The sequence below is a fragment of the Odocoileus virginianus genome, chromosome 3 (assembly GCF_023699985.2).
Source record: "Odocoileus virginianus isolate 20LAN1187 ecotype Illinois chromosome 3, Ovbor_1.2, whole genome shotgun sequence".
In the NCBI taxonomy this organism is placed as follows: domain Eukaryota; kingdom Metazoa; phylum Chordata; class Mammalia; order Artiodactyla; family Cervidae; genus Odocoileus; species Odocoileus virginianus.
Window position 1 is genome coordinate 28,943,222 of NC_069676.1, and position 19,678 is coordinate 28,962,899.

The following is a 19,678-nucleotide window of genomic DNA, read 5'->3' on the forward strand; positions in this document are numbered from 1 at the left end:
TCCATTTCTCATATTACCTACACACAGAAAAACAAAATTTGATATCTTGGGGTTTATTTGCTGAGGGCGCTTCCCATAAAAGCAAGGGGTGTGCATTGGGAAATATGTCTGGTTAACTCCTTATGGATAAATTAGTCACAACCTTTCCTCCGCCCACCCCATCCCCCCTCTCCTGACTCGCCCCCAGCACCCTCTCCACCTCCCGACTTCCCGCCTCTCCAGGGCTGGTGACCTAATAGCATTTTTCTTCATGCATATTTTGGCGTCGCCCCATGGCCTGGCTGCCTTTGCCTGTCTGAGTCTTTTGAAATTCCTGCATGTTCGCCCCAGATTAAGCCGAGTGTGTCTCAGGATGTGTGTTCCGTTTTGTTCTTTCCCCTTAACGCTCCCTGTGCAACGTGTCTGGGGGGAGGAGGACACGACGGGGAGGGGAGGGAGGGGCAGAGGCGAGGAGCTGTCCGCCTTGCACGTTTCCAATCACATTACGTGAACAAATAGCAGAGGGGCGGCTGGGCCAGAACGGCTTGTGTAACTTTGCAAATGTGCCAGAAAGTTTAAAAATCTCTCCTCCTTCCTTCACTCCAGACACTGCCCGTTCGCCGGGGCCGCCACGCCGCTACCCGTCGCCTTCCAGAAGGACTGAGAAAGAGAAGAGAGGAGAGTGCCACGTCTCACCAGCCGCCTTTACTGAAGAGGGTCTGCAGCCCACCCTAGGCATTGCTTGGTAGGGACTGAGACACCCGGGCGCCCAGCCCGCCTCCTCGATTGAAGAGGTCTCCCTCCCTCACGTGACTAGAGCCCCGTTTTGTTTTTTTCTCCCCCCCTCCGAGCTACGTCTTCCCGGAGTGGGGACAGTCCAGGAAAGGGAGCGATGCGCTTCGCCTGGACCGCACTCCTCGGGTCGCTGCAGCTCTGCGCACTCGTGCGCTGCGCCCCGCCGGCCGCCAGCCACCGGCAGCCCCCTCGCGAACAGGCGGCGGCTCCCGGCGCCTGGCGCCAGAAGATCCAATGGGAGAACAACGGGCAGGTGTTCAGCCTACTGAGCCTGGGCTCGCAGTACCAGCCGCAACGGCGACGGGACCCCAGCGCCACCGCCCCGGGGGCCGCCAACGCCACCGCCCCGCAGATGCGCACGCCAATCCTGCTGCTCCGCAACAACCGCACCGCCGCGGCGCGAGTGCGGACGGCCGGCCCCTCTGCAGCCGCAGCCGCAGCTGGCCGCCCCAGGCCCGCCGCCCGCCACTGGTTCCAAGCTGGCTACTCGACGTCTGGGGCCCAGGACGCTGGGACCTCGCGCGCTGATAACCAGACGGCACCGGGAGAGGTCCCGACGCTCAGTAACCTGCGACCGCCCAACCGCGTTGACGTGGACGGCATGGTGGGCGACGACCCGTACAACCCCTATAAGTACACCGACGACAACCCCTATTACAACTATTACGACACGTACGAAAGGCCCAGACCTGGGAGCAGGTACCGGCCCGGATATGGCACCGGCTACTTCCAGTATGGTAAGCTCCCCCAATTCTCCGCTAACTCCCGCGCACCGTTTCCCCCGCTCCGTGTCTCCCCGACGTGGCTGCCTGGGCGCGGCAGGCCTTGGTCCGTGCAGATCCCATCCCTCCCCCTGCGCCGGCTGAGGCAGCCCTGGAATTTGGTGCAAACCGCGCGCGCCTGGCCCCTCCTGCTTCATTTCCACTTTACTTTGCAGCCCCGGGCGCCCCCATTCTCCTGCTATCCGCTGCCCAGCACCGCAGTCCAGTTGACTGAAGGGTGAGGAGTAAGGCTCATAAGGGACCCGGAGCCAGGGTGGGGGCTGCTAAATTGTCTCCCTGCTTTGCCCATCGCCTGCTGACGTTTAGGTCTTCCGGACCTGGTGCCTGATCCCTACTACATCCAGGCGTCCACATACGTGCAAAAGATGGCCATGTACAACCTGAGATGCGCTGCGGAGGAAAACTGCTTGGCCAGGTACCAGCGGGGATCTCCTTGGCCTAGCTCCCCCGTCTTGGTTCCAGGGGGGGCTCCTCAGGTGTTTGGTCCTGACCACTCTTGTTCTGTGCAGACAAGGGTTGGGAACTGGAACATGATCTCTCGGGCATGCTGACCTGGGTGGAGAATTAAAATTTGGAAGATTTCTGTGGGTTCTGTGGGTTCAAACCGTGGCATAAATCAGGGAGATTAAGCAAACCCTTAGCCTGGAGAGTGGAGGTCTCCTATTCTTTTTCCAAGATCCTTAAACTTTGGAGCCAACTGTTTCCAATGACGTTCTATTAAACTACTATACCATGGAAAAAATACTGTAATGGAAGAGCTTGTTAAAACCCCCTCAGAACATTGGGGGCCACTTTGCCAGTGTGGCACCCCTGCGTTGGATGTCATTGTTTTCTTCTTTTGTTTGAAGTCACAATTAACTTAGTTGTTTTGGCATTACTTTAGCCAGAATAAGATCAGGAGCAAGAGCTTTGTTTTTGCATTAGTCCTAAAATAAAATCTTAGCAATTTGGGGAATGGAATTCCCTGAGTTTGCTGCTGGGAAACCAGCAGAGGGAGTAAAAGATGTTTTGATAAGACACACAATTTTTTTTAATGTAAAATAAGGTCATAGATAGTATTTGAATATATAGTCACACAAAATATTTTACAAGACACAGAGAAATGTTTATTTATTGTGTCAATTTCTTCCACTTCCTTTATAACTGTTAGGCTGAAAGAAGAGAAATCCAAGCTCATCATTTTCATTCCACTAGTCTTGCATCACACACCACTGCATTCCCTATGGTAGTCTTACAGTAATGCCATTGCTTTAAAGAGTTACTAAATTGTTTATCTTATCTGGGTATACTCTTTCAGAGTTATTTCCCCAATTTACATCTTCTTTAACTGGGTGAGAAAAAAATGTAGGCAAAATGCTCTAGTCTTTTGGAACTGATAACCTTATTGGGAGAAGAGGGCAGTGAACTCTTGGAAGGTTTTGCTTGTAGTTTTGCCTTTAGTTCATATTCTGTGAAAATCATAATGTTTCTCTCTGTAAAATCACAGCACAGCATACAGGGCAGATGTCAGAGATTATGATCACAGGGTGCTGCTAAGATTTCCCCAGAGGGTGAAAAACCAAGGGACATCTGATTTCCTACCAAGTCGACCAAGATATTCCTGGGAATGGCACAGTTGTCACCAGTAAGTGATGGGACTCTTGGGTACTTTTGAGTTGCTTTTTTCACTTTACAGGTGATTCTTTTTATGTTTTTTAAGAGTTAACTTTTTGAACTTTTTATTTTGTAGTAGGGTATAGCTGATTAATAATGTTGTGACAGTTTCAGGTAAATAGCGAAGGGACTCAGCCATACATACACATGTATCTATTCTGCCCCCAAAACCCCTCCTATCCAGGCTGCCACATACTATTGAGCAGAGTTCCATGTGCTATACAATAGGTCCTTGTTGGTCATCCATTTTAAATATAGCAGTGTGTACATGACCATCCCAAACTCCCTAACTATCCCTTCCTCCCCTGGCAACCGTAAGTTCATTTTCTAAATTATAGGTGATTCTTGATATGACAAATTCCTACACAAAGGGAGAAAATTGCTATTATTTACACTTAGAATTTCTCTATATAATTTGACATATTCAAGGAAATCTATCTTTAGGACAATACATCAGTTACTATATATTGTTATCTTTTAAACTGGAAACTCTTTCAAGCCCAGCTTATTAAAACTGTTGATAAGATTACATCAGTTAGCTTCACTAGAATTTTATCCCAGTATACTACAGCTAGGGCTTTCCTGGTGGTCAGTGGTAGAGAATCTACCTGCAATGCAGGAGACATGGGCTGAATCCCTGGGTTGTGAAGATCCTCTGGAGAAGGAAATGGCAACCCACTCCAGTGTTCTTGCCTGGGAAATCCCATGGACAGAGGAACCTGGAGGGTTGCAGTCCATGGTGTCGCAAAGAGTTGGACACGTCTTAGCAACTACACCACCACCACCAATTCTACAGTATGACTTGGTAACTTGCTTCTGTGTTCATTGCCAGGAAATCCTGTTCTGTGTTCTTAAAATTGCTACAGTTTGAGCCATTACTTTTTGTCCTTTTCTTATGTGAGAAAATGAACAGTTCAGCACCTTCACTTAAATGAAATGAAAAAAAAAATAAATGTGAGCAACTACTTTGCTGATAAAGTAGATTTATAAATAAAAGTTTATACTAGTTAAATAAGAATGGTGGATAAAACATGCTTTTATTTCTCCTTTGCATTTTAGTATGGATTAAAATGTGTGAGAATACAGTTTTTAAAAATTTCACAGAAACCTCCCAAGAGAAAAGTGCTCTTCTCTTTTGGAATGAAACATCAGTAGTAGCAGCCAAAAGAGATATACTAGAGAACATATGACAAGTTTCACTTAAACAAAGATAATTTACTATCTCTGTTTTAATCTTCAAAGATGAAACAGGGTGAAGTAAAAAAGCAGAATACTCAAAATAAGTCTTTTTTTCCTCATACCAAAGTTAAAGCCTTACCATTTTGATAGATTTTTGTCCTGGAAGAAAAAAATCTAGCATGAATCTAGCTTTAAGAAGGTCAACTTGATCCTGATTTTGATGCGAAAACAAATGTGGGAAGCAGTGGAGGCGGGGGCGGGGGTTATCTAGAATCCTCACTGCTGTCTCTGTATGTTACTGACTGCTGTCTCTGTGTCGTGTGGACATCAGACATTACCACAGCATGGATGAATTCAGCCACTATGACCTGCTTGATGCCAGCACCCAGAGGAGAGTGGCTGAGGGCCACAAGGCGAGTTTCTGTCTTGAGGACACATCGTGTGACTACGGCTACCACAGGCGGTTTGCATGTACTGCACACACACAGGTAGGGTGGCAGCCTGGAGCCAGGAACCCACACGCTTCAGAGAGAAGACGCCATCTATTTTCTTTGTGAAAAACTACTTTGCTCAGGGGGTCATCTAGTCCAAATGGTAAATTATTGGGAAAAGGAAAGTGATGGCTCAATGATCCAAATTACTTTTAAAAAGTATTCTATCATCACCGAAGGTCAAGGTGCATACTTGCTGTGTCCCACAATGAAGAGCAGTAGTCTATTATCTGAAAAGATCGGAAAGGTTTCCCATTTTTGCACTCGTCCTGTATTCTTTGATTCAACCGGGAAGTAACTGTAGAAGAGATATATTTTGTCACCTGCAAAACTATCTCTCCATCTGAACTAAAACTAGAATGGTGGTTGGGGTTAGCAAAAGGACAGAAATAAGTTTCTTAAAAAGCACTTAAAAAACATCTCTTTTAATCATGCAGAGAAGAGCAGAAGGACAGTTTCTTTCTCCATGCATATATATTTAAACTTACGGTATAATTGATGTCAGATGTCCTTTGGATGGATTTTTAAAAATAGTGCTGTCCTAAGCAGTTTGTATGTCTTATAATGGGAAAATGTGTGTCAGTTAAAAGCCGCGCCAGTATTTCCATAAGAAACCCTAATTTGTAAAAGGACATTATAATTTTACTCCAGCAGAAATCTTGGCAGGGAGTAGTGAATATACGTAACTCAGGGCACAAAGGATCAGCAGCTGGCATCTTGGGAAGCAAATTCGAGGGCTGTGGCAGGAAGCTTTCTGGTGACCTAAATATTATCATTGCTTCTTTCTCTGGGCTTAAAACATCATAGCAATTGGAAGGCGAAAGGTTCAGTTCCTCTCACCCTGGGGCAGCGCTTACTCTAAGAAAAAGAAGATGTGACCTCACATTACACGTGTGTTTGTATAGAGGTTCCCTTTTCACACAGTGATCCCCAAGTCCCACAGAACCTGCCAGCGCAGGGTACCTCGAGTTTACTCTCTTCACTTAGAAGAAGAGGCACTCTGAACAGCTCAATGCTGAAATATTTGAATCTAAGACTATAGGCATTTATAGCATGTGAATCCCCCAACTCCTTGGTGGGTGACCCTACTACATTTTATGTGGTAGCTTTCTTATTAATTATCCTCCATGTATATCCTATTTAACCACTATTCACTAGATTTTACACTACAAATGACTAAGGTATTTGTGTTTTTCACTCCACTGGTTGTCTCTTGAACATGGGCTTCCTTTAAAGGGAAAAAAAATTCTCACAAAGCTCCACTGTTGACTTAGTTATATTATAACCCTTTTAAATATCTCCAAATATAAAACTAGATATAACTTCTTTATATTTATACTCTCATATAAATTCTCGGGCTTCCCTTCCCTCAGTTGGTAAAGTATCCGCCTGTAATGGGGGAGACCTGGGTTTGATCCCTGAGTTGAGAAGATCCCCTGCAGAAGGGAAAGGCTACCCACTCCACTATTCTGGACTGGAGAATTCCATGGACTGTATAATCCATGGGGTTGCAAAGAATTTGCATATTAAATATATATGAAGCTAGAAATTACATTTACCTCATTCATTTATGTAATAGTTACATTTGGCTAAAACCAAATAGTTAATTTATATAGTCTTGGCTGTGGTTCTACATTTTTTAAGTTTTTAAAGTTTGAATACAGGAAATGCCTGTTTGCTTACTGCTGTGAAAAACCCGTTTTTTTGTTTGCCAGTTCAAATAATCAAAACTTATACTTAAATTCTGCCATCTGAGTAAGGTAGAGTGCCAATATTAGCATTCTTTAAAGTGCTCTTGTTCACTTGAAGGTAAGATAAGCAGGTATCTAATTCAGTGAATTCCTTACAGTGCCATGAAGGTGCTACTAGTAGTAGAAGTAGCAACAATCATAGCTAACACTGAGTATATACTCTGTGCCAGAATAAGAATTATGTGCTGGAAACCAGAAACTGAAGATTCTTCACAATATATTGACTGCTCAGCATAAGGTTACAGGTTGGTATGGACCAGCAGGGGAAAACAGTTCTCACTGCAGCGGCACAGGTCCTTTCTGAGTTTGCCTGTCTGTACTATTGTGTACCGTATGAGAACACAGTGCTCCCCCTTCTTCCCGATCTTCCCAAATCGAGCCACAGGCAAACCAGCACGGGTACAGCATGTTCCAGATGATTCTGCCCTCTCTCTGGAGGCCAAGGTGATCTTAACCACCAAACAAACTGAGTTTAAATGACAGCAGCCTATTCTTTTAAATTTACTTTGATTAGTACTAGAATGAAAATACAACAGTGAAAACTTTTGATAAAGAACCAGCAGAATCAAGAATATACCTATGGATTCCAATTTGAGCAAATTTCTCCAGACTAACTTGCTGGAGGGCAAGGACCATATCAGTGGTGTTTTTCTCCTCTCAGCCGCTAGAAGGCACTCATTTACTACTGAAGTGAGTATCTGAGCAAGTAGAGTTGACGTGGCATTCATCCCTTTAACACAACAACAAAATATTCAGTGATGATGTGAGAAAGATTACAGCGTGGTGGTTACAAACAGGGACCCTGGACCCCAAATGCCTAAACTCAAAACCAGCTCAGCCACTTACCAGCTGTTTATTCTTGTATGAGCTATTTGACCTTAAACAGCCTTAGTTTCTTCATTCATAAAATGTATTAATACTACCTCCTCCCTTGTATAGTTGTGAGAATTAAATTTGTATATATAACATGCTTAAAATTGCTCCTGGCACATAATACATACTTCATAAGTGTTAACTATTCAAAAGTTCAGTAAGACTCCATCCTTAAGGCGCTTACAGTCTCTAGTAGATTCATTCTTATATAGGATGATTTTAATATAGAGAATAGAAGGATAAATAGCATAAAATGTATACACAAACTGAGTATCATGGGCTTTCAGAGTATAGGAAGGTAATTTCCAAGAACAGAAATTGGAGAGAGTTCCATTGATAACAAGACATTTGAGCTAAATTGATTATTATGTGGCCTTTATTCCTGAACTGGTAATATTCAAGGATTTTGGTGGAGGCCTATTTTGTCACTTAAGATTGTATTTATCACTAGTGATTTATTACACTTTCAAGCGAGATGTACTACTACTTATATTAGTCCTGTATTTTTTTTAGCTGGAGGTGCTATAAGGCTGAGTAATATATACTTCTCAAAGGAGATGCAATATAAGTATAGTTTTATGTCAAACTCTTGTAAGTACTAATTAAAATTTAATTTGCAAATAATAAGCATATTCTTTAGCATATTCTAACCATGTACCATCCTTTTAATTTTTGAATTTTATTTGTTTCAGGGCTTGAGTCCTGGCTGCTATGATACCTATAATGCCGACATAGACTGCCAGTGGATTGATATCACTGATGTCAAACCTGGAAACTATATTCTCAAGGTAGAGAACTTTGACTATATACCCATAATGTATTTCAATTGTAACTTGGTGGGCTTGTTCTCTGGAGTCAAATGTTAAATATTCATGGTCCTGCAAGCAATTATACATCTTCTACAACTACTTCTAAACCAACCTAGATGGTAACGATAACCCTATATGCAAAACAGAAAAAGAGACTCAGATGTATAGGACAGACTTGTGGACTCTGGGAGAAGGCGAGGGTGGGATGTTTCAAGAGAACAGCATTGAAACATGTATATTATCTAGGGTGAAACAGATCACCAGCCCAGGTTGGGTGCATGAGACAAGTGCTCGAGCCTGGTGCACTGGGAAGACCCAGAGGGATCGGGTGGAGAGGGAGGTGGGAGGGGGGACCGGGATGGGGAATACATGTAAATCCATGGCTAATTCATTTCAATGTATGACAAAAACTACTGTAATGATGTAAAGTAATTAGCCTCCAACTAATAAAAATAAATGGAAAAAAAAAATTAAAAAAAAAAAAAAAAACCTTGGAAATGCCAAAATAAATAAATAAATAAAAATTCTTATTTGAAAAAACTTTATGGAAAAAGATACAGCCTCCTTCAAAAACTTCTCCAGAGTTGAACCACATGCCTAACTTACACCCTCTTCCTTGCCTGATTTAGTTGAATTATGCTGCCTCTATTTTAGCCTCCATCCTGGAAAAAGGAAAAAAATTAACCAGTAAACACTGCTGATGAAATCTGAAACACAGATGATGCTTTTTTTTGCCTAGGTCAGTGTGAATCCCAGCTATTTGGTGCCTGAGTCGGACTATTCCAACAATGTCGTCCGCTGTGAAATTCGCTACACAGGACATCACGCGTATGCCTCGGGCTGCACAATTTCACCGTGAGTCCCATTTGCCTGGCTAAGTAATTCTCTTGACGATGAATTTTAGTTCACTGGTAGGCATTTTACACGTACATCTGTTTTCACTACTACTGCAGCTTCCTTGTAAAATAGGTCAAAGGTAGAAAGTGATAGAGTCTGCACTATCATATAATTGGAGCTGATCCTTTTTTGATAATGCTAGAAAACAGAGTCGCAGATTTGATCCCTGGAAGATCCCCTGGAGAGGGAAATGGCACCCCATTTCCAGTATTCTTGACTGGGAGATCCCATGGACAGAGGAGCCTGGTGAGCTATATAGTCCATGGGATTACAAAAGAGATAGATACAACCTAGGGACTAAACAAAAACAATAAGAGAATGGAGGGGAGATGTGCTCAGGTTTTTAATCACCCTGAAACTTAGCTTTTAAGACAAGAGACAGAACACATTTATTTACCCACAAAGCCTGTGTTGCAGCTGAATCTGTAAAATATGCAGTATGCAGTGTGGGTGACCTTGTGAGAGCCCAAAGACTTGGGTTTCTGGCCTCTTCCTCATAGTCCATGATGGAGCCCTGAAAAAATTCCTAGAGTTCTTCAAAACACAATTTGAAAGTCACTGCCTTAAAGTACACAACTGGTCAGACCACCTGTTCTGTAGAAATCAAGATTCCACATATTTGAGTTCTTCAAACACAAGTAATAGGGAAATACCTTGCAAAAGAAGGGCTGTGTGGAGATGCCTTCATAATTTTTCTAGTCCTAAACCCCTTCTTTGGATGAAATTTTAGAAGGAGTCCCAGCAGTTATTACAGACATGGTGCTTTGATGAGAGTAATTAAAGAAGGTTGCACAGTTTTACCTTCTTGTGCCTCTGTCCCACCCTGACCCGTGGCACTGCCTGCCCTAGTGATGCTGGGTTACAGATTCTAACTACATATGCCAGCTGGGAGGGCTGCCTTCCCAACAGTAAGAATACCATGAGCGTGATACTAAACACAAGCCAGGTTTGCTGCGATGTGAGAGAGGCACGAGTTAGTAGAAAGGTGTCTGACAGAACCACACTGGAAACTTAATAGAAATTTTTCCCTGTTACACAAACCAGGGCCATGATCACTGCACATGAACCTGTAGCTTGTGGGCTTTCTGAACTCCACGGGAACCTATCTGGCTGTGCACATTTTGCCAACTACTAGGGGGCTAGTAGCCAGGGGAAAGGTGGAGCTTAAGGCAGCCCATGCTGGGCGCTGTGGACTGGGCTACATTCACCTTGGAGAGGAGCCTTTTCCTTATTTCCACGAAGGAGCAAAGCCTGTGTTTTTTAAGTGTCATCACAGCATTAGAGACACATGTAGTCTATGACAAAGGCGTAGGACTGAAAGATTATCAAACAAATTCTTCTGAACATGCCTGGAATACAGAAAACCTGGCCGGGTTTATGGCCTACACTGTGTAATTGATCACAGTATAACTGAAAATCCCCAGAAAAGGAATATAACTTAATTTAAAATGATTAATTTCTCTTAACTTTTATAATTCCATAATTTATTCACTCCTTATTTATTCACTGGCACTTTAATTTTTGATACAATATTTAAATTCCATGGGGGGGTGCTAAAATAAAATGCATTAGAAACAGGAGGACCTCTGCAATGATAAGCTAAGTGACTCTCAGGTACAACTGCTGACCTCCTACGAGGAAAAAGTCTGAGAGGTGATTCTGCTGTTGTATAGGAAGTGACTTGCTTGTTCATCATCAGTAGAATCCATTGGGTTGGATATTGACAGACATTTAGAGCAAATAAAAACTGTTACTCTGTTCCAGAAGAGAGTTTCTTTCTCTTTTTTTATTTTAGCCAGTTGTCACTGACTGTAAATTATAAGAGTGGTTGATGAAAAACTTTAATGACCAATACGGATCAGATGAAAATATGCAAAAGTGAAAGGACCCATAGGTAGTGATTTGTAATTAAATAACAATCTCATACATATCTATGAGTGAAAAATAATGGGAGAAGTACAAAAACCTTGACTTAAACCCCTACCTTCAGGAGAATGATGCTCGCCTCTTATATTTTGACTCTCAGTTCCACCTCCCTTGATAGGGATCAGAGTTCAGGGGAAGGAGAAATTTTCTCTGGCTGTGGCTTTAGGACAGCACATGAATTGGGCCTTGAGGGCTGAGGAGGACCGTAAGGAGGGCCATGCTAGGAGAAGTCAACATCACTCGCAACTACATGGCAAGAAGAAATCGCAGGGCCTGTTTGGAAAAGCAAGTTAGCCTGGCTAAGGCATGAATTTCATGGGCAAAAAGAATGGAAAAGTTGGGACGAGATCAAAGTGAGCACTGAAGAGCAAGCTGAAAAGTCTGCACTTCATCCTGGTGACCACGGGGAGTCCCTGAGGTTTCCTGAGCAAGGTGTGTATCTTGCCTAAAGCCACGTGGTCGCTCAGTGACTCTCTAAGCAGCAGTGTGTGATTCCCTTGGTAATGTTATTGTAATTTAAAAAAAAACCTCTTAAAGACATATCACCTCTTAGTTCACTGGTTGTTTTTCACGCTAATCAAATATCTGAGAGCGTTCTCTGTGTGTCTGACTCTTTTGTGACCCCGTGGACTGTAGCCCACCAGGCTCCTCTGTCCATCGGATTTCCCAGGGGCAAAAATTCTGGAGTGGGTTGCCATTTCCTTCTCCAGGGGATCTTCCTGACCTAGAAACTGAACCTGGGTCTCCTGCATTGCAGGCAGATTCTTTACCATCTGAGCCACTAGGTATCGGTGTGTAAAAACACCCAGTAAGAAAGTGTGTGCCTTGGGTGTATCCCCTCTCTCATTTTCCTTACTGTAAACCCAATGAATGACCTGGGTGACTCTGTGGCCCAGTTCAATTCTAAGATACCATCATTAAGTTCTTTTTTCACAGAAACTACTTGGGAATAAATTTACAGAAATTATTTGGAAACTGATGGTTTATAATCTGGACTAAGTGATTCTTATTTCATGTACACAGGGTTCTGTGACCACAATATAAATACAGTATTTGATTACTGGCTTTGACCCAGCCTTGCCTATTAGTGTAACATTCTACATCCAGAACCTTGCTGGGAAACAACCAATGCAGGACAGTATGGAGGTCATGAACATGCTTTTTGCTGGGCCGGCCACACTAGCTGCATAGAGTGAACTCACTTGGCCAGGCCTGGTGGTCCTGTAAGCCCTGCTTCACTCTTACATGTTTCAGAAGGTGTTTCTTTTGACTTTAAACATCAAGTTTGTAGGTATCAGGCATAAACTTTCTCCTATTGACATAGTCACTATCTTCAAATCATGTATTAAATAATGTATTAATGGATAATTTCAGAAGGTGACTGTTGCATAGGTGGAAGGAAATTGCCATATATATATGTGTGTGTGTGTGTATATATATATATATATTGTTTTTTTAAAGGTGACTTTAAACTTCTCTACTATACTCATTCAGAGTATTATCAGGTTAATAACTTGTTTTATTTTGTTTTCTTAATCTAGGTATTAGAAAGCAAGCCAAAACTCCCAAAGGATATATCAGTGCCTGGTGTTCTGAAGTGGAAAAAAAATAGATTAACTTCAGTAGGATTTATGTATTTTGAAAGAGAGAACAGAAAACAACAAAAGAATTTTTGTTTGGACTGTTTTGTAACAAAGCACATAACTGGATTTTGAACATTTCAATCGGCATTATTTGGGAAATTTTTAATATTATTATTCACATTACTTTGTGAACTAACAGTGTTTCACCTCTGTAATTGCACACTTGGCTCTTTCAGAGAAATCCAAATTTCTTATGCTTCTTCTGAAATTATAGTGCAAAAGGAAAAAAAAATTCGAGGAATGAGTCAAAATTATTTTAAACTGAGAATTTTCTAAAGTTCTAAAACTTTAGTGAACCGTAATAATAACTAGCTTATATATGTCCTAGCATAGATCACTTTAGAAATGAAGCTCCTACTGTTTAAATAGATATGGACACATTTGGTGCTGAGGGAGGAACAAACAGGTTACCATTGGTGTCAAGAAATGTTACTATATAGCAGAGAAATGGCAATATATGTATTCAGATAGTTACATCCCTATATAAAATTTGTTTACATTTTAAAAATTAGTAGATAAACTCCTTTCTTTCTGTCAAGTGTACAAGTTCATTCTGACTTAAGTCAGCTTTTGTTTTGGGACAAATTAAGTAATTGAGCTGCCCAACTTGTGTCTGACATTTGTTGATGCGCCCCTCTATTCTTTAATTTTACTATGGGCAGAGACCTTTTCAGTGACATTCATAAAATTACTGTTTTGGGGATCTGCTATACATAGGACAACTGTATCAATGGGAAGTCATTCTGATGATAGATGTGATACATTCAAAGATAGTATGCATTTTAATATCTTTAACTATTAGCCAAAAAAATTTCCTTGCTGACATAAAAATTATAAAGAAAAGTCCCCCAGACCACAACTGTCTCTAAAATACTTAGAAATATTAGTGAGAAACTTAGGATTTTCAACTTTTCTACACTTTTTAAAATGATCAGCTTTAAAAAGAGTCAGACTAACAATTTTTAAATTATCCAGAATAGATGACATAATGTATATGGATACATGAATATTATCCTAGGTCATCTAGGAATTAGTCATATGTGATTTTTGTGTGTGTATCTGAAATATAATACAAACTAGCAAAGCACATAGCATTACATACTTGAGACGTTGGTGAATAAGGGGAAAAAAAAAAAGAACAGCTTTCTGCAAAACCAAAGAGTGTGTTGCATAATGAGACAGCTGTGATTTTATTTTAAACTGTGAAACCATGTGCCACATCATAATTTGGAGAATTTCTTTTTTTCCTAGATTCAAAAGATGCAGAAAGAGATCAAATTACAGTTTTTAAGTTAGTGGTGCTGAAGCAGAAGTTTTCCTCTCTTAATCAGTATTAAAATCTCAAGCAAAGTATTTCCAGTGCCAAGACACATTAGGTAGAATTTTAATATGAGTGGCATCCCTATATTGTGTCATACAGTTGTAAAGTTAGCACCAACTACCAACCATTCTTTACTCACCGAGTGCTTTGCACTGTAAGAAGGGCTAGAGGTGGGCAGTCATCAGGGGAGATAGAGCGGGCTGCAGGAGCCTCATCTGCCAGGCACACACTTACCATGAGACAATACAGACAGCTTGATAGAGACCCAGAATTTCCATTGAGCTAGTATCTGAGCTATGGAATAGCTTCTTTGATGTACCTCTTTGCCTTCGATCGCTTTTAGTTTTAAGATTGTAGAATGATCCTTTAAAATTGTAATCTTTTCTAATAGAGATATTTTAATATACTTGCTTTTTTTAAAAAACAAAAACTACTGTCAGTATTAATACTGAGCCAGACTGGCATCTACAGATTTAAGACCTATCATTTCATCAAGATTCTTACCCCTATACTAAAAGCTAGCTAATATCATGGCCTTTGGATACATAGGAGAAGATGTGTTTACTATCATTCCATGGGCCTTCCATCTGTGTGTAAATCCATCATCATTTGAGGGCTTAAAATATACTAGGGACTAACATGCTAGGCATTAGGATATGAAAAAGGCTGTCCCTAACCTCATTAAGTATTCAAAATGTCATTATTACTCATTAGGTTCAGCTTATCTCATTTTTAACATCATAAGTACATGTCTAAAAAATTTCTGTTAAGCACTATTGTTTTTCATGACCATATTTTATTAAAAAATAAGTTTAAAATAAATACATATATGCATGTATGTGTTACTAATAATTAAAACTATGTTTCCAATCCCTGAAATCTCTGCCTTTTAAATATAACACATACTATTTCATTGATTTTGGGAAAAAAAAATTCAATCAAAAGGTTAAAGATTCTCACTTATTCCTTATATAAATATTCCTCCCCACCCCTAATCACTCCTAAACACTCCCAAATATTAATTTAACACTCAGTATTTTTGAACCTCAAAGAATCTCTTTTCTGAATAACCACCAAAACTCACAGATACTGATTAGTTGGTAAAATGCATCCATTAATAAAAAACATAATCCAGCCTTACCAAACTCTAAATAAAATCTTTTAAACAGGAAGTAGAAATGAAACAAAGAATTTTAAGTACTGAAAAGAGACTGGTTTTTAAACACAGACTGTGAAAAAATAGGAAGATAACTTAGTGAGTCTTCCATATGCCCTATTAGTGGCCTCATAATTCAGACCACAGTTTGTATTAGAGATGTCTTGCCTTCTAAGGCTAGGGTTCAGTCTCACATAACTTGCCTATTTCCAGGACATCTTTATATTTTTACATAATGACATTCACAATTGCTAATTAGTTACTAGACATTATTTTTAATAATGAAGAACAAGTTTTTTTTTCTCCTTGACCATCCTAAGAGATCATCACACTCATAATCTTCTCAATATTCAGACTGTAGAGAAAATGCAGCTCACTAAAATCATGGTACTAAGAATTTCTCTTTACCAAATTATGTTAAAATACTGAACTTCTGATCAGAAGACATTTTGTTTTAAAAATAACTTGTTTTGATACTAACAGTATAATTAATAAGTAAAACTACCCTTTTCTATATTTTTATGTTTAGAATTCATATCACAATCAATAGCCACATTTCATTCCCAGCTACCAAAAGTCTCGGGCCACTTTTGAATGCTTAAAGCATGTCATTTATCCTTCTAATCAAAATGGTGCTGAATTATTTCAACTTGAATGTAAAATGTGTTGTCTTAGCTCACAGGATATAAACATTTAATATATAACTGCTTGCTATGAACTAAGTAACATGTGATTTGGTATTGTAATGTTTTTAATGAAGTTTTAGTTTCTTCCAAATTTTTCAGGAATACTAGTTGTAAAACATTTTTAACTTTTTTTTTAAGAGCTCTTATTTTAAATGCCCAGACACTGGCTTTATAATCTTCTTTACACTCTCACATTCTTTTATTATATGCCTATACTATGATTGCAAGATTATGTAAAAATGCCTTGAATAAATGATTTCAAGTGTCTAGAGTGGTCATTTGTTGTTACATATAAATAAATGATATGAATTTCACTTAGATTAAGATCTTAAAGCCATGTGTATGGTTGGTGATTTTGCTTAATTGCCTTTTATATTAACAAACTCTTTATCAAGCTCACACGACTTGAAACTTGTCTATGATGGATAAAAATCTAGCGGATGTTTTAAAAAGAAACTATCATGCCTGAACAGATTCTAACTTTTGTCATCATTACCAGCTACTTCCAAGGTTGCGGAACAGGCACTGAAAGAATACCTGCCCTCTGTTTTGATTCGCATTTCTTAGAAATACTCATGAGCATATGTGCACCCAGGGGACACATCTGGCTCAAGGTACAAATTCTTTATATGAAGAGAAACATTGCTCTCACAGTAATCCTTATTTAAATGTGTACCAGATTAACCTGAAGCTAGTAGTGTCCTTGCCTGGAGAATCCCAGGGATGGGGGAGCCTGGTGGGCTGCTGTCTATGGGGTCGCACAGAGTCGGACACGACTGAAGCGACTTAGCAGCAGCAGCAGTAGCCTAAGAAGACAAACAGGCCCCAAACTGTGGGAAAGTGTTTTGGGAGAACAATAATTAATCCACAAACAATTTACCTTTAAGGAGCCCTTGCGGGTAAAACAGACACAGGCTTGTGGCTGGCAGTTTTCAGATTTGACAGTAGTAGGGCATTGGCGACACTTGACACCACCGGCTTCCTGCTTTCCTCAGCTGCTCCAGGAAGGTACAGTGTAAAAGATGATTACTCTGGGCTCATCAGCGTTCGCTGTTTCAAGCACTGTTCATTATTATTAGTTCATCAATCAAAGATACATTCTAAGTAGTTACAGTCCCTCTAGAGTGGGTACAATTCAATGGCAGAAAAAGTGGGGAATGAAAACCTCAGAGGAAAACACAGCAAAATACTAGTGTTCTGGAAGAACTGCAGCTGTAATGAGAGGGTTGGGTGAGAGTAACAGTAGTCAGCTGTACCCCTCCCTCTTGCAGTATTATCTTAGTGTTTTCACCATTCTTTTTAATCCATGATATAGAAAAATTTACACGTGGTTGATCCTGGGGTGAGGCAAGAGTGGCGCAACTCATCCCTGACGTTTCTGCACCTGAGTCCAAGAGCATCAGCAACTGGGTTAAATTTGCTTTGCAGATGAGAGATCTGAGGGGATGAAGTAAGAGGAATGGGATGGAAAACACATCCATGGTGCAACTTCTTCATTAATTTAGGCAACTAGTTCTCTGGAAAGGGACATACAATGTCAAGATTTTCTCCAAGGCCCAGGCTGACCAGAGATGACTTTTTGTCCACAGGGAGTTATCCTGTTACTCTTTCAGAGTTTGAGAAGGCTTATCAGCAGCTAAGCATACAAAGCCTTATTTTCCACCCCTTGCTCCCCAATTTTATAAAAGGAATACTTCTGAGTATTAGAAACATGGAAAAAAAAGGTCATCCTTCTTTTTCTCTTTCATGTACAGGATTCCACAATTTAGCAACAGGTGGTCCTATGGGATTTTTTTTTCTCTTTTGATGATCAACAAGAGGCCAATAAGAGTGTTTAAACCTCAAACAGTGGTCTCATTTGAATATGCTTAGAAAAACATCTTAGGGTTAAGAGTTTGCCTTATCAGAATACTCTAGATTTTCATTCAAAATCAATACTTCCATTATGAAGTTATTTAAAGTTGGTTGTCATCAATAAATAATATTCATTTCACTGCAGTGAAATTAAGGTAACAGTTCCTTAATAGCAAGAAATACCTAGTTAGCATTCAAATTTCACCAATTGTCTTAAAAATTTTTTTTAAAGTTGATTTGTTTGATTCAGGATTAAACAAGGACACATTAACTTAGTTATTTTGTGTTTTAAGTCTCTTTAAAATTTATATATTTCCCTTTTATCATTTTTTCTTTGTCTTGCTATTAAAGTGTGTGAATTTTTTTTTTTTTAATAGAACACCTATTATCTCATAGAATTTTCCACATTCTAGATTTTGAAGACTGGATCCTGGTGGTGTCATTTAATATTAACACATTCTTCTGTTCCTTGTATTTCCAATGAAAAGTCAAATATGGAGGCTTGACCAGATGTAGGTTAGGTTTGATTTGGGGGAGCAACAAGACATGATGGTGGTGCATCCTTCATAACTGCATCATATGAGGAAGCCCAGGATGTCTCTACCATCTATCTTTTTGTGATGTTAAAAATGATTAGTGGGCTCAGCATTGTCAGTCTGATACAGCCACTAAAGAAATCCCCAATAGATTCTTACCTACTCATTTTAGCAGTCATTGATGATCATTGCTAGATCCATTATCAAATTTCCATATTAGGTGATTTTCTAAAAAAAAAAAAAAAAAAAAAGAACTGTTGAGTATTCCATAATGGTATACACGCTTTTTAACTTGAACTGAGCTGTTTATTTCATTAATGCACTTTACTAAATTAAATAACATTTAACATGAAACTGGATAGCTGATCTTTACTTCCCCTCCATTTAGTAACCTGAGATAGCTCTGGAACCTTATAAAAGACATGCAAGGTGCTGTGCTCTTGCACAAGAAAAACCAAAACATTGTTTTTGGAGCTGTTTTTCCCATGTGCCTGTATATTTTTCTCCCATTATTGTTAAAGGTAATTTTAACCTTACACAGAGGATCTGTTGATTTGAAATATCATGGGAAAACTGTGACCTAGAACATTTTCAAAGAGGTTAGTTACTGGAAATACAAAAAAGCTAAGGATACTTGGCAAGGTGGTTATATTACATGCTTCAAATCTCTACACAAGTACATAGCTTTCTCCATCCTCAGATTTTTCAATTTCCAATTGAGTTTCTCAATTTCCTGTAAACTAAACTTCAAGAACCTTAAATGACATTCAAGGCCTTCCTTTAGCCTTAATTCTCCACTTCATCAGTTTCATATCTACCACTTTTCTGCATTCTCTTCTCTAGCCAAACTAGACAACTGACTATTCCCCTTACTCCTCCTGTCTCTCCAGGAGTCAAGTACTTCCTGGGGTACACATGGGGAGGTGTTTTGTTTCTTTTTTTAAATAGATTCACATATATTCATGCTCTTTTACTAGACTTGTAGAGGACAGCTACTCTTTCTTGGCTAACACCATGTCTTTCTACTATTTAAGAGATATTAGCACCTTGATTTCCTTTTCGGGGAATACTCTGCCCACATTGCATTGCTAACCATGATATCCTACACCAAGCAGGACACAGCTCCAGATCCCATGTTCAATGAATTAAAGGACACCTTCTCCCTAAAATGTTAATTGTCAGCAAAGTGACTAAAAGATTGACAATATTTATAAATGATTCATCGGTAGTCAGATGAGTTTCTCAAGAACTAAGAGTTATCATTTACTGAGTGCATGCCAAAGAACCCTATATACTAGGTATGCAACCCATGTAGTATTTATTTTGTTGTTTTCAGGGTTTTTCTCA

At 40.0% G+C, this 19,678-nt stretch overlaps 1 protein-coding gene and 1 long non-coding RNA gene across 3 annotated transcripts; one reads left to right on the top strand and one right to left on the bottom strand.

Moving 5' to 3' along the window:
• The first annotated feature begins 249 nt into the window (after positions 1-249).
• On the top strand, positions 250-16,208 carry LOX (lysyl oxidase). 2 transcript variants are annotated; one of them, XM_020898970.2, is made up of 8 exons: positions 250-354; positions 586-1,511; positions 1,863-1,971; positions 3,043-3,180; positions 4,720-4,876; positions 8,196-8,291; positions 9,052-9,167; positions 12,677-16,208. In XM_020898970.2, the coding sequence occupies exons 2-8, from the start codon at positions 872-874 to the stop codon at positions 12,681-12,683; spliced, it is 1,263 nt and encodes a 420-aa protein (XP_020754629.1). In that variant the 5' UTR covers positions 250-354; positions 586-871; the 3' UTR covers positions 12,684-16,208. The 2 variants fall into 2 exon arrangements, with proteins under 2 accessions (XP_020754629.1, XP_070321224.1); XM_070465123.1 differs by lacking the exon at positions 12,677-16,208 and having other exon boundaries at positions 9,052-9,171.
• On the bottom strand, positions 15,844-18,635 carry LOC139034355 (uncharacterized). The gene is made up of 2 exons (XR_011486801.1): positions 18,491-18,635; positions 15,844-16,936 (listed from the first exon to the last, which is right to left on the bottom strand). It is a non-coding gene; the product is annotated as an uncharacterized lncRNA (long non-coding RNA).
• Positions 18,636-19,678: the final 1,043 nt, after the last annotated feature.

Excerpts from the sequence above, each read along its gene's own strand:
- LOX (XM_020898970.2), top strand. The coding sequence starts at position 872 with ATGCGCTTCGCCTGGACCGCACTCCTCGGGTCGCTGCAGCTCTGCGCA. Across the intron at positions 1,512-1,862 it reads CACCGGCTACTTCCAGTATG|GTCTTCCGGACCTGGTGCCT; the intron begins GTAAGCTCCCCC and ends GCTGACGTTTAG. Across the intron at positions 1,972-3,042 it reads GAGGAAAACTGCTTGGCCAG|CACAGCATACAGGGCAGATG; the intron begins GTACCAGCGGGG and ends GTAAAATCACAG.